The sequence below is a fragment of the Crocodylus porosus genome, unplaced genomic scaffold (genome assembly GCF_001723895.1).
Source record: "Crocodylus porosus isolate Cpor-Errol unplaced genomic scaffold, CroPor_comp1, whole genome shotgun sequence".
Taxonomy (NCBI): Eukaryota; Metazoa; Chordata; order Crocodylia; family Crocodylidae; genus Crocodylus; species Crocodylus porosus.
In genome coordinates this window covers 24289160-24312314 of record NW_017728943.1, presented here as the reverse complement: position 1 = coordinate 24312314, position 23155 = coordinate 24289160, and the positions used below count along the sequence as shown (strand labels likewise).

The 23155-nt window shown below is 52.5% G+C and overlaps 1 protein-coding gene across 1 annotated transcript in view; it reads right to left on the bottom strand.

Moving 5' to 3' along the window:
* Window positions 1–3310: 3310 nt before the first annotated feature.
* Window positions 3311–23155, bottom strand: part of PYGB (glycogen phosphorylase B) — a gene marked incomplete at its 5' end in the record, with an annotated part of 38206 nt that continues 18361 nt past the window's right edge. The window contains 13 exons of the mRNA XM_019548551.1: window positions 3311–6668; window positions 7511–7577; window positions 9422–9556; window positions 10706–10913; window positions 12174–12315; window positions 13147–13205; window positions 15318–15465; window positions 16973–17074; window positions 18827–18941; window positions 19479–19642; window positions 20474–20620; window positions 22435–22527; window positions 22997–23140. Of these exons, the coding sequence (XP_019404096.1) occupies window positions 6516–6668; window positions 7511–7577; window positions 9422–9556; window positions 10706–10913; window positions 12174–12315; window positions 13147–13205; window positions 15318–15465; window positions 16973–17074; window positions 18827–18941; window positions 19479–19642; window positions 20474–20620; window positions 22435–22527; window positions 22997–23140 (1677 nt within the window). The remainder of the gene's footprint in view (window positions 6669–7510; window positions 7578–9421; window positions 9557–10705; window positions 10914–12173; window positions 12316–13146; window positions 13206–15317; window positions 15466–16972; window positions 17075–18826; window positions 18942–19478; window positions 19643–20473; window positions 20621–22434; window positions 22528–22996; window positions 23141–23155) is intronic.

The following is a 23155-nucleotide window of genomic DNA, read 5'->3' as shown; positions in this document are numbered from 1 at the left end:
CCCCCCCATCCTCAGCAGCATCCAAGCTCCTGCACTCCCACCCCGGAGCAGAGTGGCTTGGGGGAGAATGCCATGTACTGAATTTTGGGCCCTGTACCTGGGAAGGGCTTTGCAGGGCTCCCAGACTCGTTTAGACTCATTCAAACAACCTCATTCCATCAACTTACAATACCGGGCTGAGTAGCTTTAGTTCCTAGTGTTCAGCAGTGAACCTTACAGCCTTAACACTAAAGGGGTCTGTTCACTAATGCAGTTGTGTACAGCATAGCATAAACAGCCCAGCATGTATCCAAGTTATATCTACAGGCTCATAATTGTTACAAAGCAGACGGTAGCTTGTTCTTGTACTGAGACTTTCTGCTGTAGTGTGGTTATACTAAGATTTTTGCCCCATAATACTTAGGAGCTAACTGTACCACTTACAGTTTGTTTGATAATACACTTCTATTTATTGCACTGATAGCACAGGACACTGTTTGGCTCCTTATAAAACCAACTGTACATTCCATCTAATGCTGCTGCTGTCATCTGACTCATGTTAAATTACAGACTTAAACAGAAATGTTGACTTTTCCCACGTGACAAAGATTAGATTCCAAAGCATGAACCAGTGTTGTTGTTTATTTCAACACCTACGTTCCAGTTATTAGGCCAGTAATGTACTGTGAAATTTAAATTGAAATGTTTATCTAAAAGTGTGTAGTTTTATTAAAATGATTGACTTCTGATCACTCCAGTTTGACCTGCCTGTCATTCTTTTTTGTTGTTTTTTAAATCTCTGAAGACAGTGGTGAAGCATGAGCCAGAAGTAAAATTTGATAGCCTGGGACCAACCAGAGCCAGTTGCAAGGCACCATATATAGACATCACAGCACTTCTGAGCTCTATCTGCGTCCCATTTTGCTGCTTGACCTCTGATGACACACGATGCTTTGATCAGTCTAACAAGAAGCAGCCATGGGGAGGCTTTGTCATGGTATCTCTGTGTGTGTACAGAGCTGGGGGGTACGCAGCCTGTGTGGAAGGGAAGGATCCTGAAAACTTCTTTGCTATTGTAAGGACCCCGTCTCATGGGATGCTCAGTATATGCTTTATTTAGGCCCTATTGAGCATGGCTCTGCTGTAGTAAACATTGGAACACAGGAGTGGTAGGCTTAGGATCCTGGGGCCCTGATCCCCATGCATGGGACAGGCAGGGTGGCATGTAACCCTGGGCTAGTCCCAGTGTGTGGGGGTCAGGTAGGGGCTGTGCAGGGCCCCACAGCCTAATCTTGGCATTCAGAGACCAGTGGGCTGGTGTGGGGGCCCAGGGCCCAATCTGAGAGTGCAGGGCTGGGCAGGGGTAGTGTGGGATCCTGGGGCATGGACCCTAGCACAGAGGGCCAGGTGGGGGCAGTGTTGTCCAGATCCAGGTTGAACTGTGACCTACAGCATGCCCCGTGCCACTCAGTTGCCCTGCGGGGCCAAAAGGTTGAGTACCACTGGCCTAAAGTGTGCATGTGTGGAAGTGGTTGAGAAGCAGGAACTGATGCTATTGAACTATTAAGGGGCAGAACATGACACAACAGCCTGTAGCTGAACTGTGGCTGTACAAGAGCAGCTGAACCTGGGTTTGGGAAGTGGGCAGGTAGGATGGAATAGCTCAAGTAAGACAGGTGAAGCTAGCAGGCACCTGGGGGCATTTTTATCCTCACCTCAGGAAGCAAGTGTTTATATGTTCCAGTTGCAGTTCTGATAAGTGAGTGGCTCAGTGGCCCATGGTCTCAGGTGGATGTTTTGCACCAACCCTGTTCTACATGGATTTCAGGCCTGCGTGGCTGATTTTCACTGTGCTGGCCATAGTCCTGCCTCCAGAATATCTGGAGCTATTCCCTGGGACTGCTCTCTGCTTCTTCTGCCCAGAGGACAAACAGCTGTAAACTGTGTTCACCTCCTCCATATGGCAGCCTTGGGTAGGGTGCATCCTGCCTGTTGATAAGCCCCACTTGCCAACCCAGAGTGGGATATTTTAGCAGCCAGAAGCTGGGAGTTTGTTCAGCCACAGCACTGCAGCATAGGCACTGGATGTTAACACTGATGGTGGAGGGAGGGTTAGGGGTTGGTGGCTTCCTCTACTAAGATGCGACTGCAAGTGGGGCTGAACACTGAAGGAGGGCAGGGGCTACGACCTGACTCAGCTGCAGCATCCAGACTCCAAATTTGAGAGAGTTAACATGAGCCCTGGTGGCTCAGCAGGAAGGGCCAGATAAAGAACTCATTTGGTGTTGTGGGACATTGAAGGGACAGTTTGGGACACTCATGCTGTTTCTAGTTCAACTGCTCTTAGTCCACTAGGTGCTGTCATGTCAGAGGATGCCCTCCACACATGCCTCACTGTGTCCAAGATTTTTTCCCAAGCAGTGCCCTTTGCGATGCACTATTTGCTTCCCTGCCACATACCATGCTATGCCCCCCCCATGCCCTTACCCTTACAGGAGCTCCAAGGATGGCGATGGTAGATGGACCAAGGGAAAGGGACAGGTTCTGTAGCAGGCAAGCTGCTAACAAAGGGCTTCACACTCAAACCCAGGACTTTCACCTCTTGAGATGATGCCATTCAGTCCTGCCTGCCTGTTCAGGCCGTTTTAAGAGTTTGCTGCTGTGGGGCAAGGATCAATACCCCACCAAATTCCCAGGAGGCTAGTCTCACCCAGGCTCATAGGAAAACACAGCTATTGCTGGCAGGCCCAGGACTTTTTTGTATATATGGATGTGGCTTTCACCAGGAGGTGCAAGGAAAAAGTAGCGTAGGATCATAGACAATCAGGGGTTCCATACACATGCAGGGAGCCTGCTTCAATGTGCTGGAAATCCAGTGCGTCGCAGCAGACCTGATTAATTTCTGCACTCCAGCAGACTGAATTAATGTGCTCCAGCAGATTCTAGCATCATGTGCATCAGTGTCCTCATGCTGAAAAATGGCAACAGGATGCTTTGAATGAAAGCTTGTTAGACTAACCTTAGTTCAAAGCACCCTGCTGCCATTTTTCTGTGCGGGGACACTGATGCATGTGATGCTCGGGTTCTTTTAATTAGCATGGCTCACTAATTAAAGCCCCTCCCCCAATGCCTCCTGGAGCACATGTAAAAATGCCCTTAGGGTTGGCAGGGATCTCAGGAGGTAGGCTGGTCCAACTCTCTGCATGACTTGTGGCTCCACTGTTGAGCCATACGGATCAGGTTCTGAGGCTTATGTCAGTGCATCCGGTGTCACTGGCCCAGAACCTGATCTGGTTACTGGCCTGAGAGCCCAGGAACTGGAACACAAAAGGAGAGCATTCTTGTGGTTTTAATCAGTTTCTAATACACAGGAGAGTACAGTATACACAATACACTACACACAGCCCCAGAGTTAATGTTGGAACACAAGTCCAGGGGTTGCAATAATGAATACATCTATTTGCACATCTGATTAGAGGCAGATAAGGAAGAGGCTGGGCTGCCAGAAGTTTGACACCTTCCTGGAAAATGGTCCTACTAGGTCTATGACCCAGGCGCCTGATGAAAGTGCCATTGCCATCTGTACAGTTCAAATATCCCAGTTCAGGGAATGCAGGTGGTAAAATGGCAGTAGCAAGTCAACAGTCCAGCAAGTGCAAATCCAGATCAACTAAACACAGTGGGAGTAGATGAACATCTCCATGCAGCTGCAATACCACACACTGGGGATCAGACACAGGAGTGCAGACTCAAGGACTCTGACAGCATTAGGAAACTTACGAGTGAAATTACCTTGGGGTTGCTCTGGTTATTGGAAAAACAGACCTGCAATTTTTTAAAATTCATCTTCTGACCAGAGTAAGCATGTTATTGTCCCTGGGCAAATGGGAGGTCACCACTCTGCATCCTTATGTGTATCCATGGGTGTAGCACCGTGATTCATTAATCAAAGCATTAAGTGAATGTGTACCAGACACTGCCTGATTAGTTTCCATGGTATTGATGCAGTTAACAGCCAAATGGTTTCTTCCCAACAGCTCAGGACAACCAGCCTTGGTAACCCTAGGAATGTTGTGGGGGTACAGTGCTATAGGTGGGACCAGGGAAAAGCACGATGCAGGCAAGGGAGCCTGACATGTCAGTTGTGTGTCTAGAAGATGTACAAATCCCCCCAGGACGCTGCTCCAGGGAGCTGGGGTGTGCTGCGCAGATGGATGCTGGTTCTGGACAGGGTGACAGGCAGCAAGGTCTCTCATGCTGGCAACAGTAGCAATTTAAAATTATGGCCACATAAAGTGTGTGGGGGGAGGCGCTGAACGAGCAGCTGACTTTAGCCAATTACGATCAATGTGGACTAACAAAGCATAAGCCATTAAAGTTGCCTGTGCATGAGAGGGACACACAGCCTTGGGGCTTTCAGTGTCCTGACCTAAGAGGTGGAGACCCTTCTTCTAGGCCCAGTTCATCTCCTCTGCCTTCCCCCTCAGCCAGGAAAGCTGAACTCTATCGTCACTGCACTCTGCAGGGTTCAGGCTCGAGCTGTCCCCATCTTCAGCACACAAGTTATTTTTGCCTAGTGACTTGCAACTTCAAGCAAACTCTAGAGCTTCTGGAGCAGGGCAGGAAGGTGTCAGGACGAAGGCAGTTAAAGCCAACTAACAGCCCCTTGCTCCTGTGCTGGGAAATGCAGCTGAGGACACTAGCTGCAGCTAGAGGTTCTGGCATGGGCACATCCCACAAGCAAACCCATCTGCCAGCACAGAAACAGGCACAATTCTGCCCCAGGATGCTCGTGTGACCTTGTCCAGAGCTTAACTGGAGCTGAGCAAGAACAAGCCAGTTCCTCCCCGTGCCAGTGGAAAGGGCTAACCCCCACCCCGGGAAAGGGTGTTCTGTTACTCCCCCACCTTGTCCAGAGCTGCAGCTGTAGCACTGATGCAGCAGGCTTGGGGCTTGCAGAATGGCCATGTCCAGAGCTGCCCCATACTAGGACAAGCCCTGCTTCGGGAGTGACTGCAGGTTCCTCTGGGCAGCCAGTAGGCACTAGAGCTTTTTGGGGGAAAATGTGCTACCCTGAAGGTGAGGAAAACCTAGGAACAGCAGCTCCACCTCCTCACAGAGGGGAAACGACTGAAACATACTGAGCAGCCTCAAGCAATGCTGGGGCCACAGCAGAGGGCACCAGGCCCAGCAGCAGTCTACTTTGGTAACTAAGTTGGCCTCCGGTCCTCATGAACACTGCTGCTCAAGACAAAAGCTGTCAACGTGAAGACTGCCTCTTCAGCTGCCTCTTGTGGTTGAATGAGGGGGCCACATGCAGGCGCTGCTCTGTACCTGGGGGCCCATGTTTTTTACGAAGTGCAAAGTGAGATGGTCATAACAGCAGAGCTGGGAACAAGCATCCCCCTCTGCCTTTGTCCCTAGTTCATTAGTGCCTTCCTGCCCCTGCAAGGGAGCAAAGCTCTGCATATCCGCCCACAGGGTCCCCAGAGGAGGCCACAGAGCCATGGCACTTGTGGCTGTGGTAGATGGCACACAGGGGCTGCTCCCTGGAGAATCCATGGGCTGTGCCTCCGCCCCTGGTCAGCCAAGGCCACCAGGCTCATGACAGGTCAGAGAGCAGCACCTCCCGATTGAGCAGCCGGCGGCTACTCTCTGCTCAGTTGGGACCAGTCCACGGGGCCTCAGACACTTCACTGCTGGGAGCAGGGGTAGGGCTGCACTTTGCTGGAGCCTGGCACATGCCCCCTTTCACATCCCCAAAACGCACTGTTGGGCTAAGCAACAGTGGAGCAGGAGAAGGGATGCTGTTCACGCTCATGGCTACCAGTCCTCCCACAAGGCTCCTAGCTGTAATACAAAGAGAAAGCCTAGTTCTTCCTCCTGGCTAGAAGGGCTCTATCTCCTTTCCACCACAGCACCAAAATGAGACACCCCTTTGAGACACAAGAGAGCAGGACAGCTTCCTTGCCTGGGGAGCTGAGTCACGTGGTGTCAGAAACAGGCCGCCCAGCTTAGGCAGTGCCACACCTCGGATGCTTTAGAGGGCAGGGCAGGGGACCTGCCCATTGTCTCAAAATGGCTGGGGAGGCAGGTGCGTAGCCTGGCGAAGGGAGGTTTCTGCACGCGTCCCAGAGGATGGCACAGGAGGGAGGCTGAGGGGGGGGGTGACTAAAGCTTCTGATTAAGCGCTTGGTCTAATGTGGGGCATAGCCACAGGACAACCAGCTGGCTGCCACCATGTTCAGAGCAATGCACAGCGCATGCACGTGGGTTAGCATGACGTGATATCTGTGTCCGTCACTGAATTCCCTTCTGTGCTTTCCATCGAGACCTTCCTCCCACTTCCCCGTGCAAGGAATCCTCCCAGCATCTCCCCCCATTCCTACGATAAAGCACCGTCCTCTATCTACGGAAAACACCATATTGGATAGATTTGAGCCTGGTGACGGGCAGTTAAATGCCTGTGATCTCATTTGTGCAAACCTGGGAGCACCTGAGGCCTGAACCAGCCAGCCGTGCACAGCTTGCACAGGCTATTCCCTGGGGAGGTTGGGGGGTGGGATCTTCAGAGCAGAAGGCTCCACCCCCCAGATCTCCCGGGCATACTCCGTGATGGTCCTGTCACTGGAGAACTTGCCAGAGGATGCGATGTTCTTGATCACTTTCTTGGTCCACTCCCTGGGGTTCTGCGAAGGAGAGGATACATCAACGTGTTACACCTCGGGCCCTGGTCATCGGCACCATCCAGCAGGTAGCTTATAACATCCCAACAAGGCTCTCATGGGTCCCTCCCCTTCCATTCTGGGCTGTGAGTACCAGCTTGGCACCCTCAGCATGGCCTCCTGGGGGTGGCTCCGACTGTGGCCCACATGGATTCTCTCAGGAAACAGCTCAGAGAGCTGTGGCCAGTGGCTCTGAGCCAGCGGCTCATCAGCCATCATCACTGTGAAAACTGTATTCATGGCACAATTCCAGCCTCAGCGCCTAGAGACAGAAATGGGCTCAGAGAAGAGACAGGAGATGGCTGTTGGCACGATGGGGCACAGATACACAGCCACAGGTACTAAGCCAGTCACTGATGTATGGCATATGTCCAGCACAGTTGTAAGTTCATTAAAGAGACTGAAGTTACTCTTAAGTGCTCCGTATTCTACTAGGCACCTGAATTACAGATATTACATGCAGTTGATAACATCCTGCCAGGACAGAGATGCTCTGCGGGTTGCCTATGAGCCAGCTCTCAAGGCCAGTCTGAAATAACGCAGAGGCAGGAGGGGGTATCCCTGAGGCTGAGGCTGGCCCCCCACCCACTAGCAGTGCAAGGTTAGTGAGGAGGCAGGTTGGAGCCTTGAGACATTTCTCTGTGAATAAACCATAATGCCAATGCTACAATGCTGACAGAAATACTTGTGTCAGGAGGGCTGCTTCTGCCCCCTGAATTGGATGGGGCCCTGCAGAAGCACAAACCAGGTCTCTACATTTGCTGCCCTTATTTCTGAGCATGCAACTGTTTGCTCCACAACCTTACCATGTAGAGCTCATCAACCTGGCCCTGGCACTGGATGTAGGCTTCATAGTCAGCGAACACTTTAAACCTGAAACCCAAGCAGAGGAGAGAGAGTGGCTGAATTTAAGCTGCCATCTTTGCTCAGTGGCTCAAGCCAACACACCACACAGCATCAGACACATGCAGGCCTGGCAGGACCCTCAGGAGACCATCTAGTCCCACCGCTGCTTCAGCAGACCAGCCCTAATCTGAACCACACCAACCAAGTGTCCGCCCCACCTACTCTTAAGAACCTCTCCAGTGATGGGGACTCCCCAGCCTCCCTAGCGAATCTGCCCCAGTGCCAAACCACCCTCCAAGTGGCAGCGTCCTTCCTAGTCCCCAACCTAAATCCCTCCTGGTTGCCATTTCATCCTTTTCCTTTTTGTCCTGTCCCCACGGTGCAGGGATGGGACAAACTGTGTGGCAGGGCTTCCTGATAGAGTGGAAAGCACTAGAGCAGTGGTTCCCAATCTTTTTTATACTGTGGACCAGCACAGGGCACACGAAGCTAGCTGCCTCCCTCCCTCCCACTGCCCAGATTTAACCCCACATGACGGTCGGCAGTGGAAGCTGCTCGCCCAGGTGGGTGGACAGAGGTCCAAGTGGGGAGCTCGTGCCATGACCTGGCAGCCAACCCTTTGCAGCCCAGTACTGGGCCACAGCTTGGTGTTTGGGAACCTCTGCACTAGAGTTGCCTCGGCTGTTCTCCAGTGTCAGAGGCTGCCCCAGGAACCAGAGCTCGGAAGAATGACCCTGGTGTTCCACCCAGTGCGTGGCAAAGCCCAGTGCCTGGCTCCCGGTCTGATCTGCCAGCCCAGGGAAGGGACAAGGGTGTCTTCACAGCTTGCTCCCATGGGTCCTGCAGAAGCCTCATCCATGTGTGAGGAAGAGCAGAAAGGCTCAGGAGCAGCTCATCTGGCCCAGGCTCCTTTGCTCAGAGAACATCCCCTGCACATCCCATAAAGACATCTCCTACCTCTAACAGAGAGGGGCTTAAAGGGCCACATACCTCCCTTTACCATTCTGAGGTGCAGCCCTTTCCACACCAGCCAGCCTGGCTGGAAGGAGAAGACCGTTTATGCCAAGCCACAGAGCTGGCTCTCCCTACTACAGCAAGAACTCTGGAGGTCAGGGCCTGGCTCACACCTCACCCAACCAGGGCCCACTTGTGGGACCAGGAGCTAGGACCATTCATGATGGGGACATACAGATCAAGGGGCTCTACCCTGGCCATCAGCAGCTCATAGGAAAAGCCAGAAAAGAGAGAGGTCCCTTTGTGGTACGTTGAGATATTGGCTGCTAACAGTGAGTGGAGTCCACAGCACCAGAGAGGCCCCTACTGGGTGCCTGACTGTATGTGGCTGTTTGCTATGGCCTGGCTGTGTTGCACCCAGGAGACCAGAGCCACTGGATGAGAACCCGAGCATCTCAGGGCTGCTGTGGTGTCCCCTGGGCACAGCAACTGCCCACAGCACTGGGTTGGGGTAGGAAGCCCAGAGCATGGCTGCATTTGCGGCAGTGCCACGTCTGGCCTGTACAACTTCAGGGCGGACAATGGGACCAGGAAAGGGAGGAGGAAAACATTGTTAAGGCGGTGGGTGAGCTCTGGTCTCATTTCTCTGACCACATAATGCCATTTCAGATTTCATGACCACATACTGCTGTTTCCCTCAGCAGGGGGATACTGCAACAGAGGGGCAGCCAGAGGTGGATGAAATGCCTGTGTCCCAGGCCTTCATTTAAAGCCCATGGGGCCAACAAAAGTCTTCTCTTCGGTTGCTGTGGCCTTTGGACAAACCCCATAATGGGAAGCAGCCGGGGGTGTGGTGGGACAGACAATGACGTAGGGGATGCCTCAAAAGCAGAAGGGATGAGTGTGCTACCACTTACCTATCGTGGTACATCAGCATGTTGACAACATCGTGGAAGCAGCCAGGGTCCCGAGGAGAGAAGAACCCACTGCTGATCTGGTCAATGGCCTGCCTCAGCTCAGGGAGGCGATCATAGTATTTCTTCGCGTTGTACCTATGCAGGATGGGATGGCCTCATGCTGCAGCCCACAGGACAACCCCTGTGCCAGGGCTCAGCCTGCACAGCTCAGTCAGCAAGGGACATGCAGGAAAGATCACCCCCACCTCCCCACCAGGTTAATGTAGCTCTGCTGGGAACCCCCCTGGTGTAGGCACAGCCCTGACCAAGGGGCTTTCATCATCTGGGGAGCAGGGAAACTGCTATGCCTTCTGCTGTACCCAGCATCTCCACTAGATAGATCTATCTCCACTACAAGCTGCAAGACTGAACATGAAATATCATGGAGACAAAACTCTGTATCAGGACATCCAGGAAGAGCACAGACCAGTTGGCAGAGGCTTCCTCAGCCTGATGAAGGGTATTTGTACTCGAAAGCTTGCAAAGAAGAATTTTTCCAACTATCTAAGTTGGTCTAATAAAATATATCAGATTTACCCAAAGAACCTTGTCTGCCTATGTCTTTAGACCAACATGGCTACACCCTGCACCCCTGTATCAGGACAGGAGCTTTTGGGGGCATACCCCACAAAGGCAGTCGAGTGCCCCACACCCTGGGCTACAGTGGGAGTGGGCCCCTGAACAGCCCCTGTGCATTTGGGCCAAAATCCTTTCTTTGACTGACTGGGCTTTGCTTTGCAAGACAAAGGCCTGGAGTAAGATCTTCCTCAGCCCCTATGTGACTGAGCCACCCCCAGCTCATTCTCAAAGGCAACTTCAGCCAGGTCCACCTGGCAGCATTTGCTGTAGGCATAGCCTGGGGAGTGGGCAAGGGGGTCTGTTTTAACAGCCTTTTGTACACATGACAAACCTCTTCTGAGGACCCTGCCCCACCCACTCAAGAATGGTGCTGTCTGAGGGAGCTGACGGCAGCCTGGAGCTGGAGTGAGCCATTCTGGCCAAAACACCTTTGTGCTGACATAAGCTGGCGCTGCCTGTGGCCCCTGGGTTCCCAGCCAGGGATGTGCAGAAGCCCTGGCTCTGCCAGCAGACCTATGCTTTCACCATCCTGGCCTCTTCAGCTGGGGGTGAACAGAGCTGTGCCTATGGCAGAAGTGTCACTCATGCAGCCCAGTTCCCAGCCCAGGCCAGCACCTCAGACTGCCACAGCCTATAGTGCCCTGGGCTCAATATAGCAATACTAACCCTTGCTGGTCCATTGCCTCCACGTCCTCCACCCGCATGCCAAAGATGAAGAGATTCTCCTCACCAGCCTCCTCTGCCATCTCCACGTTGGCGCCATCCATGGTGCCGATGGTGAGGGCACCATTCAGCATGAACTTCATGTTCCCAGTACCTGAGGCCTCTGTCCCAGCTGTAGAGATCTGCTGGGACAGGTCAGATGCAGGGATCACTGCAATAGGGAAGACAGAGGGAGGAGCCTGTGACTGGCAGGTGGCTGAGGAGCAGGCTTGAGCTCAAGCTGTCAGCTCAGTAGAGAGCAGGCCCAGGACAGGGGATGAAGGCTGTCTTGATGTCTCTGTCCTACAGCTGCACTCTGTGCTACATGTCCACAGCTTTGACATGGAGCCATCAGCCCACATCTGAAGGGGGTGACCCTCTCCCTAGAGACCACCTGTCAGCTAGGAAGGGCTGCTCCACTGTAAGACTGCCACCAGGAGCCAAAGCCAGGCAGGTGCCACATACACCCCTCCTTGGCTCAGTCAGGTCTTGATGACCCTTATCCTCCCAGGGGTGCTAGAGAATGGGGTCTGAACTGGCTGGGACCAGGTAGAGGTTTGTGCAACAGAGGAAATAAGGCCAACAATGAGCATCAACTCTGCTCTGGGACAGTAAGAAGTGAGGCAGCAGTATCCATTGCTGGCACCCAGAGGAGCCCTACCAAAGGCCACCTCTGAGGAAGAAAGGAACAGAGTCCTGGCTGCCTGACAGAGACAGAAGTAAAAGAGGGACTACTGGAGGAAGAAGGGGGCCTGGGACTTTCAAAGGCCTTCCAGGACCTGAGAGATCCCCTCTATTCATGGAATACACCACTGATAAGAGCTTGGTTTCAATTGTGGGCCCAGCTCATGGCATCGCAGCTGCTTTAATCCTGGAGTTCCTCCCATGCGGCCCCCTGCTGCTGCTATTTGGTGGAAGGGCCCATCAGTCCTGCTGCTTGCTCCTGATGGCCAGGAGGCAAAAACTGTGGTTTTAAATATGCTGCAGTTTTGGCCTCCCGCTGCTTGCTACTGACCAGACAGGAAGCAAAAACTGTGGCATGTTTAAAACTGTAGTTTTCACCTCCTGGCCATCAGAAGCAAGCAACAAGCAGCAGGGTCAACGAGTCCCTCCACCAATCAGTGGTGATGGGGTGCAAGAGGGTACTCCAAAAGTAAAGGAGCTGCCGCACCGAGAACTGAGCCTGCAATTTAAAACCGGCCCTAATGATGATGCACAGCTGGAGGTCCTGAGCCTAGGTAAACACTTGCCCCTCACTCAGCCCTTTCGCCCAGCACATGGAGTCTGTATTCCCCCTACCCTGACCCCTGCTGTCCACACAGCTTTGCTCACCAAGCTGAAAGGGAATCGAGCTCCCCACTTTGCCCTCCAACTCTGGATGGTGACGATCACAACCCACCATAAAAGGCCCCTCCTTGCCTTGCTACCTCACCTTTCTCAGCAAAGGACACCCTGTAGTTCTCCAGGAAGATTACTTTGAGCCGGTCTCCCACGTAAGGGTCATTATTGACAACCTCCCCAATGGATGTGATCAGTTTGATGATCATCTTTGCCATGTGGTAGCCAGGAGCTGCCTGCAGGGGAGGAGGGTGGGTTAATAAAGAAATGAAAAGAAATGATGTCTTCATGAGTCCAATCAGATAAGCCAAATTGCCCGGGCCACTCGCTTGGATGCCTATGCTGCTTGCTTTGCCTTAAGCAAAGGCAGGCCATGGGCCTACACATGGCACAACACCAAACTTGTTTAAAAATAGATTTGCAAAGGCCTTGGTCAGTGGAGAAGGCCACAATGACACATGCCATGAATCCTCTCCAAGGGGCTGCCTCTGCAGAGAAGCTGCCATCTCTTCCCACTATGGGGAACAAGCACTGCTCAGGATGACAAGCTGCAGAGCAGGAACAGCAGAATGACTCTCCCAGCTCCAGCTTCTGCTCTGGCTCCTGTGGCAGGGGGCTGGGGCTGGGAGACAGCCACCTTACCAATCTCAGTGGCAGCAGCCTGATGTGAATGTCACTGAGGGGAAGAGGGGAACTTTGCCTCATGCCTGCTGGAGCAGACGGAAGGAACTCTGGAGCAGGCCCCATGCCCTCGGGACAAATGTTTGCATAATAAGGAGACTGTGCATCCCCAGACCAAGCTGTTCCCCCATAAAAGGTGACTTGAGGTTGGCAGCAACCCCGCCAGCCCTCCTCCTTCACAATGATGGTCTACCTGAAGTACCTAGACAGCACCAAGAACGGGAGGCTGCTGGGTGTAGATGCGCCCTGACTAAGCTGTCACTGCACACTAGAAGCCCAGAGCCCATGACCGAGCCCACTCTTGACCTGCACTGACAAAATCCCCCAAGCACAGGGCAGCACCTGGGCTCAGGACAGCAGTCTCAAGCTATAAGGGCATGTGTTACCTTTCCACCAATCATGATAGTCCTTGGCACAAAGGATTTGGTTGGGTTGCTTCTAATACCTGCAAGACGAGGAAGGAAACAGTAGTGGTAAATGAGCAGGCTGTGAAGAGTCACAGACGGCATCACTGCTAGCATGGTGTGGGGACGGGTGCCCACCAGGTCCAGACCCCATGGTGCTAGCGCTGTACAGGCTAAGCACAGAGACAGCCCATGCCTCAAGGAGCCTGCAGTCTAAACCACCACCCAGAAGTGTCTCTCCATATGCCGAGCTGCATCTGCTTGTACAAGTTTATAGAATAGCAGCCCTACCCCCAACCCCAGTCAAGAGCACTTGAGGACCAGGAGCATTTCCAAACTAAAATACTTTAACCTGGAACATCCCACCCCCAACAGAGGTCCAGCCTATGGTCTATGTGTCTATGGGTACACATAGCACCCATGTGGCATCTCAACAATTCCAACATCCTCATGGCCTGAGCGCAAGCAGGGAGGTGCCCTGCAGATGTGCTGAGGGAAAAGAGAAAGACGACAGACCCAGGAAGCTCCATTCTCCCCACAGGCCCACTAGGAGCAGGGTGGATTTAAACAAGCTGGGTATAAGGAAACCAACCCAGCTTTTGGTCTGGCCCTTTCTTCCCTTCTTCCTCAGGCCAGTCAATTTAGAATGTAATACTCAGATGTGGAGCCTGAGCTGGCAGGCCCCTGGATGCGATACCCAGGGAGCTCCTTCTCCGTCTCCTGCTCTGCTCCCCAGAGTTATAATGCTAAATGGTGCTACCTCTGGGGACCAGTGTGCCTGGAGAATGCCCTGCCCTTGAAGAGGGAATCAGTGCTGCTGGAAACAAACGCCTGTAGCTGTCTAAATGCTGCTTGGCTGTATGCCTGGACAGGGGAGCAGAAAGCACCTGAACTCCACCCCCTGCCTGTTGCCTCTGCAGTCAACCTCTGCAAGGCGAAAGGCAGGACAGCTCCCTTGGGCTGCCATGCAGAAGGGAAGGGCAGGGGAGGAAGGCAGGGATTGAGTATTATGTTGGCTCCACCCCATCCCAAGCACATCAGCCAGGGCAGAGATCCCAAGGTCCAGCTATTGCCTTCTACAGGGTCTAGGAAGAGAACATTTATAGTGATATAATTTACATGAGTCCTGTGCACCACTGTGAGTTAAACTCCAGAAAAGACAGACAAGCAGACTGTTCCAGAGTAGCAGACTCTGGGCTTATGACTATGCCTTGCCACTGGGGAGCAGGGGAGCTGGCAATTTGCTGTTGTATTGAGCTGTTATACTTGAGTAAGTTGCAGACATGTGACCTCTGTCCTGGTACAGCTTGCACCTGCATGGTGTTTACCCTATTCTTTCATGAGCAATTCCACACCAGAAGTGATCCTGGGAAAGGGCCTTATGGCATCTGTACTCTCCCTGTGTACACCCGTGTAAAGGGTCAACCACATCAGCACAAACACATTATTTATCCAGGTGACAGCCCTGTTGCTCTGGTCTACAACGTCTCATTCTGAAGGCATCTATGCATGACCTGGTGAGGGCCAAACAACAGCGCTGTCATTATATACACACGCCATATTTGCCATCCTTTTCTCCCCACAGGCAGAAACAGGTGCAGGGGCCTCGCTTCATTTGCAAGGGCTTACAGGTGGTTTTCATACATGTACTGCCCTGTGTTTATGTCAGGGAGACAGCGTGGCAGAAGGGGCCTGGCACCAGGTGTAGAAGACGATTGCGATCTGTGATCCTGGGCGTTCTCAAATGCACACCTGAGGTAGCTCTGTGTCCTATGTGGATGAGTGATGCCCTCACAGTAGGAAATCCCATTATGCTGGAAGAGCCCTGGGTTGGCTACAATCTTCATTCTGGAGCTTCAGTTGATCCAAGGCCTGGAACACCTTGATGACAGGACCAAGGCCTCAAATCTGACTACCTGCTGCCCCTTCTTGAGCCATGGAGCCAAGCGCCTGCCCAGCTCCTAGGGACACCAACCTCACAGCTATACTCCTTATAGCTACTGTGGCCAAAGGACTTTGCTAGATTGAACCCAACCACCCCATTACTGTGTGACTGGGGAAAGAAAACTGGCAATTCGTGTTGTGACAGGGCTCTCAGCTCCCCAGTGAGCCCAGCTGCCCACCCTTAGGGAGCAGCGAGAATCAGCACTCACGGTTGTAGAGGGTGATAGCATGCAGACAGTTGAGCAGCTGCCGCTTGTACTCGTGAATCCTCTTCACCTGCACATCGAACATGGAGGAGGGGTTGATCTTCACCTTGTACTGCTCTTCCAACTGGGCTGAGAACTTGAGCTTGTTCTCCTGAGAAAGGAAAGGGAAGCATTTCCTGGTCTTTGGTTTGTCACTGGTGCTCATTGCAAGGTAGGGTTCACCACAAACTTTCTAACCAGTTGCACAGATGGCTTCTACTGAACATGTGAGACCACAGTTAGCACTGCTTGCTGCCAGGCCAGCAAGCAGAAACACTGTATGCACCAAATGGGACATTCACAAGGAAACAATCCTTCCTGACAATGAGGCATTACAAAAAATCCAAGCACTTTGGGAAGGCTCTAAACCTTCATGCTTCAGGGCACAGCCTGCAGCTGACAGGGATCAAGAGGAAACATTCTCCAAGAGCCTGTTATCCCATCACTGCTGAGGTTTCTTGCTCCACTCCCTTCAGCCTCCAGGGTTGGCCATTGTCTGTGACGGCAGTGGGCTAGTTGGGTTTCTGGCCTAGTCCAACCTGGCTGGGCCATTCCTCTGTGCCTGGCCAGTCAGCCACAGAGAAGAGGGGCCAGAGGAAAGAGCTCACTCACTTGGTTGAGGAAGAGAGAAACCACAAGGAATTGAAAGGGAGGAAAAAGAGGCAGAAAGAGAAGAAGCAGGAAAAGCAGAGGACAGAAAGCAGTAGAGAGGAGGGAAGACCAAAATGCACAGGGAGGGAAGGCAAGCACAGAACTGGAGAACCTACAAAACGAAACTGGGAGGGACCTGGAATAAGGGAAAAAGGGAAGGAGGTATAGGGTGACAGGAATGGAGGTGTGTCCACTACCCCAACAGAAAGCCTGGCCAGATATCCAGGGAGAGCCCCAACCAGCCTAGCTTGTCACTTTGTCAAAAATGTTAGGGTCAAAGCTGGTTGGGAATTTGTCAACCCTGCTTGTCCAATAAAACACATGTTGGCTACAAAAACTGACATGTTCTGCAGGAAAGGATCAATGGGTCAGTTAAGGTGGAGGAGGAAGAAAAAAAATTAAATCAAGAGTCATTTTGTTCTGGTTCCACATTCAGTGGAGCTGGCACAGGCAAATGCAGTGACTCATCAGGATGGTAGCTCACACCCCCCTTCCCCAATGGAACTGGCTCTTTGACCCAGCCAGATCTCCCATGATACACTCTGGCTCGCTGTGTCATGGGCAATGTAGTCCAGCCCAGGAGCCCAATCCCCAGGACTAAAAGATGGCATAAGGCATCCAAACTACATCCCTGAGGCAAAGTGGCAGCTTGGATGCAATGTTTCATTGTTGCAAAGCAAAATGTTGCAGAAGTTTTTATTCTGCAATGAGATCTTGATATTAGACTCCTCTTGATGTGGGATGAAAGTAGCATAGTCAAGTGTATGGACTAGATGGTCAAGTACTTGGCCGCTTCCCACCAGAAGACTCTACGGAACAAGCTCTCTCTCGATAGATATGGGAGGAATCCTAGTGAAGTCAATGGAGCTGCACCCACAGGCACCAGCAACATTGTTTAGCTTAATAATCCTACTAATTCAGACTCTCCAAACCTTAGAATTCCTTAGATTCTCTGCTGTTTACATTACCTGTTTGACTTTGGCCACATCCCTGATAAAAATCTCATCATCAACAAACTGCAGTAACTTCTTCAGCTGGCTGAGATCAGTTATGAAATCTTCCCCGATTTTCTAAAGAAATAAAACAGGATATGAATGGCCTCTTGGCTGTGAGATGAGCTGCTGCACGATTTCACTTTCCTGCTAGAAACAATCTCAACAATCCTGCCTGGAAACAAAAACAAAACAGAAAACAAAAAACCTAGAATGCTTCTTAGCCAAAACATGGACAGTGATCAGGTTGTTCCTCTGCATCCATTTAGAGCACTGCTTCCCAAACTTTTCCTCAGCATGACCCCATTTCTTCAGCATGGCCCCTCACTTCCAATCTGCAGCCCCTCCCAGGTGCCCCAGGGCCAGTGCCTGCAGCCCTCTACCCCGCCAGTAGCACCCAAGCCCCAGCTGCTGCCTGTGGGAGGCAATGGCTGCTGCAGCCAGAGCGGACTGCGGAGTCCAGCTCCCCTCTCCGTCTCCCCCACCAGCAGCAGGGCCAGAGGGGAGCCCGTGGTGGGGGGAGCATGCAGCCTGCCCGCTGAAGGCTCAGGACTCCCTACCCTGCTACCTTCCCTCCATGGGCTTTGCAGCCCAGCAGGCGGGAGCACTGTGCTGCTGTAGTAGCCAAGGTGTGCCTGCTTGGCAGCAGTCGGGGTGCTCAACTCCACACTGCTGCTGCCGTGTCTCACCTTGGTGGACAGGGTTGTGCAGCACTCTCTCCTGCACCAGGTCCTGCCCGCTGGGCCATGGAAGCAGCTACTGCCCAGAGCTTGTCTGACCCTGCTGTGGGCCCCTTGCCCTGCTGTAGATGCAGAAATCTTAGGGAAGGGGGGAATGTGCCCCCCACTGCATCACCTTGGCACTCCGCCCCCTCCACACCCCAGGTTGCCTGCGCTCCCCTGCCCTCCCACCACGTTGCCTGTTTCCCCCCTGCTCTCCCAATACAGTGCCTGTGCCTCCTCCCCTCTGGCCCTCATAGACTTACCTGGAGGGAGCTACTCTCCATCCACCACTGCTTGGCATGTGTGCACACACATACACATGGTGCCCCCTGCCTCTGATTGCCCTCCCCTGCTCCCCTCAGCCCCAAGCAACCCCTTGCAGGCTGGAACTCTGCCAGCCTGCAAGGGGAAACCCAGAATGAGAAAAAACATGGGAAAATACAGAAAACCCAGATCCCTGTTTATTGTGACCCACAGTTTGGGAACTGCTGGTTTAGAGTGCAAATGTATCCTGGAAAAAAGCAGCTACTGCAACCAGAATTTAAACTGCCATACACTTCCATATCTCTGCAACACAGCTAAATAAAAAAGGACCAAGTGTCCTGGCAGTTACTGTCAACTGGAACCCCTGACAGAAAGTACAATGATACATTTCCTTGCATTAAGTTAAATCAGCCACTAGATACTTCAGGACACTGCACAGAGCTCCTGGCAAAGTGTAGCCCTGGTAAACAAAGGGGACCAAACTGGAATTAGGGTTGTGTGGAAACCTGTTTGTGTTCACAGTAGTAGATATTTGGCTTTGTGAATGTCTCCACTTCAAGCCACAAACATCCTAGCACAATGGGAGGTGATGCTGTCCTGATGGGTTATTCTCATCCCATAGGAAAGAGAAATCAAAGATCTTCAGGCCTCATTTTAAACTGTGGCACTCCCTGCATCTACCTACCAAATGTGCAAGTAGTGTGACATCTGTAATTCCTGACTTAGGTGAAACAGTGTTGATTTATAGCAGCTGAAGATGAGGCTCCACTGTTTCTGCTTATCTGAAGACTATACTGGAAACAAAGTTTTGAGATTGAGTTTGCCCAAGACCATCATAACTCACCTCTGCGATAACCTCTGCAAGTCCTGGGTTGCAAAGCAGGAGCCAGCGCCTTGGAGTGATGCCATTTGTCTTGTTCTGGAACTTCTCTGGTTCAAGGTCATAAAAATCTTTGAACCTGAGACAGAGAACAGGGGCGGAGAAGAACTGAACCTGATTCATTCGGAGCTGAGTCTTATAAAACAGGATCATTAAACCAACCTGCTTCTACTTGTATTTGCCAAGGGCTTGAAACAATTCCTGTTGACATTTTTCAATGGATTTCCTTAGAAGTTGGAGTAGGCCCCAAATGCATCTGAATAACTAACCCCTCCACCTACACAGCCCCCGATAAGAGCTGCTGTTCCTGGGAATCTACATTTAGCAGTTCCTCCAGCCCACCCAAAGTCTCTTTCTCTTCATCAGTGGGACAAAACATAGATTGTGCTTCATACCGTAACACCTGGACACATTCCCTTCCCCTTTACAGCCACATCTGACCATATGGTGGGGGAGCGGGTTTACTGCAGGAGTCACTCACAGTTTAACAAATCCTGGAGAGGCTGTCCTGCTAGTGATGGTGAAGGAGAGATACAGACCCCCAGGCTAGGCTTGCAAGGCCTGACAGCTGGATGAGGGGAAACAGCTATTTGTGTGTCTCGTGCCTGTCACTTACACTGAATTCTTTACGATTTCGGAGTGAATCCTGGCCACGCCGTTGACAGCATGGGAGCCAATCACGCAGAGGTGTGCCATGTTGATCCTCTTGCAGTCTCCCTCCTCGATCACAGACATCCTTCTGAGGCGGTCAACGTCCCCAGGGTACAGGGCTGCCACATGCTGCCAGAATGCACAGAGAGCCATTGGCTAAGGCAGGGGGATGCTTCAAGGGGGACTGGCAGGGGTATACCCTGCTGGTTTCTGCCCCAAGAGCACAGGGGAGGACAGACACCAGGGAGTGGGTGGGGCTTGGTTCTGCCACACCTGCTGCTGCACTGAGCACCAGATGGGGGTGAAGTTATTAGAGCTGGGGGAATATATGGCAGGATTTTGTGGGACTCATTGGGGTGGGACAGCTCCTGCACCCTCAATTTTGGACTGTGGGGGGCTTAAATTTTTCAAAGGCACTGAGCTCCCACAGAACAGGATTGCTGGTGCCCTTGGAGGGCACAACCCCAGAGGCTGAACTTAGCTATTTCTCCACCAAGAAAGCTCAGCACCAGTGACACAGAGAGCTGCCCCTGCACTGGATAGCTCACATCTTCACAGGGAGAAGAGTACAGTCTGCTGCCAGCTAGATGAGACTGGAAGCAAAGGCAAGTTTTGTGACACGAGGACAGAATCAAGAGGTCCCCATGCCCAGCCCCCACTCTAGGGGAAGATCATCCTTGCCTAAATCACCACAAACAAGTGTTTGTCTAAGCTGCTCTTAAAATCTTCCAGGGATGGAGTCTCCAGAACCTCTCCAAGGAGACTGCTCTACTACAGTCACACCTGGCATTAGTTAGTCCTTCCCAACACCCAAACCACCTCCTTTCTAATAATTTCAACCCAACAAGATGGGCCACTGGTCAGTCCCTAGCTTCTCACAGCTAGCTACAAGCTGGACTCTATTCTCAGTGCCCCCTTCCCACCCAAACCCCCAACAAACAGCCTAGAGTGCAAGCTTACATCCAGGTGCTTTTGGTTGATGGTATAAATGATCTCCAGGTGACGTGGCAGCAGCTTTTCAAACATGGAGATTGGCCAGCGCTCCAGAGCCTCCGGCAACACCGTATGGTTGGTGTATGCACAGGTCTTCTGGGTGATCTCCCAGGCCTAGGCAGGAAAAACACAGTGAAGACAAAGCAGCCCAGAGCCCTGTATGGAAGGAAGTGCCCCTGACCAGTACTGGGCAGAGCAGGAGGGCAGCACTGCAGTGTGAAAGGGGATAATGTGCGACTCTTCACCATGAAAGGGCAGTGCATTTGGTTGGTCACCTCCAAGCAGCACCATGCGCTCTACTCCGGCAGAGCCCAGGGGGACCAAAGTGACTAGATCATAACCCCATTCAATTGTCTCAGAGAGCTGCAGGGTTAGAAGCACAGCTGGGACACTTGGGGATTCCTCAAGGCTGTACCATGCCACACTTGCCAGCTCCAGGTGGAGGCAGACGTCACCCCAACTTAACCATGGAGACACTGAGGCACAGGGAGGGGAACAGAAATGCCCAAGACAAGCCAATCAGTTAGATGCAGAGCTAGGAACTGAGTCCCAGTTTCCTGAGTCCCCACTCTCTGTCAGCAGGGCCCCACAGCCTCTGTGGTGGGGTTCTGAGTGGCACCACATCAGCACAGGCCCGGCACAGTGCAACTGGCTGAGCTGGGAAGGGGACAGTGTAAGCTGATTCCCATACTTTCCACTGCCATTCATGACTCCAAGTAAGACCTCCATACAGCTAAGGGTGGCATCCTGCCAGTGCTTCTACACCTCAGTAGTCATGGCCTACTGGATAGGGAGCCGGGTAGACTTCCTTGTAACCTGGTGAAAGACGACTCCTTTCAGGGCAGCAGGGAAATACACTCCCTTCCAGGGCCCTTGAGCAGTCATGTCTCAGGCAAAGAGGGCAGCATGCTGAGCCCAGCCTGTCTTGGCAGTGCCTTTCACCCTGGTCCAGGTTCACAGCCACCCATATCAAATGCCCTAAGGCCAAACAGCATTGCTGTGAGAGCCCTGTGAGCCAATTAAAATCTTTGGGCCAGTCCTTTCTGCTGGGGTGAACAGATCTAGGCTGGCTCTGGCTCCATGCAGCACTTGAGGGGAGGGAGGGAAGTGAGAGGAAAGCATGGGCCCAGAAACATAGTGCCTTTCAGCTGATTGCCTCTCCTATGCTCTGAAAGCATTTATTGCTGCCCTGTACTCAGGGCAGGCCCCCCCCCTCTTTTCCCCCCTTGCGTCAGAGCTCTATGGATGCCTCAGTTCAACCTGAGGTTCATTAGTCCTGGGTCCTCTTGCAGCAGGGCTGGGCATATCCCAGGGCCAACAAAAAGGCTGAGAGATTCCTTTCACACCGCAGGAGAGCTTGGCTGTTGCTCTTCAGACAGACCAATGGACAGACATCCATTCATCCTTGCTGGAAACTGCCCATCCACAACAGGGAAAGACTTGTGGCCTGACAGGACCATTGTCACAGCGTCACTCTGATGGCACAAACAAGAGGGCCAAAGCATAAAGGAAAGGACAGGCTGCATATCCAGTAGAGATGGGTGGAAAGGTGTGAGGACCTGGAAGAACTAGAGTGGTGGGAATGGGCAGAGTTGGAGAGGGCAGAATGGCCAAGGGCTACAGAAGAGGAGGAGAGCGGAAAGAGGGAACTGGCAGGTGAGATGAGAAAGCTGAAGGAGACCCTGGCTGCCAGGGGCAGCCTCACGGTTCACTGCCAAGTCCACACTAAAGAAACAAGCAGCAGCCAAGAGAGGAGAGGAAGAAGATGGAGGATGAAGTCCCTGAAAAAGAGGGCAGAGCCAGGGGGATCAGGGACTCCCCCAGATCTTGTCCATGCACACGCTTGGCAGAGACCAGATGGGTCAGTGCTGGACATGCCAGCAACCCAACCCCATCCTCCTGCCTCAGGCATCACTTCCCCTGCTCACCTTGTCCCAATCCATTTTCTCCACGTCAACCAGGATCCTCATGAGCTCGGGAATGGAGAGTGCTGGGTGGGTGTCGTTCAGCTGGATGGCCACCTGTAACACAAATACACCCATATCACACACACTACCAGGGGTATGGTGGGGAAGAGAAGAAGCTGCATCTCCTGCACGTTTGGGGACAGAGTCCTGAGGGAGTTAAGGGCTGAGGCCTGTCACCACAACACAGACAGCCTTTGGGCAGAGATGCACTGGAGCAGATCCTTTTGAGCTGGCCAACATCTTCCCAAAATTTCAAAATGGAAATGTGTCATAGAAAAGGGAGATTTTTACCCCACAAGAATTTTCCTGTTCTCTAACTGATCCCAACGGCCAGGGCTCCTGAGTGACTGAGTAGCCTGTCCATATTCTCAGGTCCCCAAGTTCTTAGGGGCAAAACTGGCTCCCAGTGCTGATCTACCCAGGGGATGGAGGCGATGGGCAGATGGGACAGGGGGCAGCCAGCACAGGGATGTTCAATCCTTCTACAGTCTGGAGCAGTGGTCAGTCAGTGCCTGGCACTCACCTTGTCAGGGAAAGTTTCAAAGGATGCCCTCACTGGGTCACGGCAGCCAAACTTGGAGGACTTGAAGCGCCGGATGATGTCCTGGAGGGTGGCTGCCACCACAAAGTATTCCTGCTTGAGCCTCAGCTCCTTGCCTTCAAAAAACTGGACATGAGACAC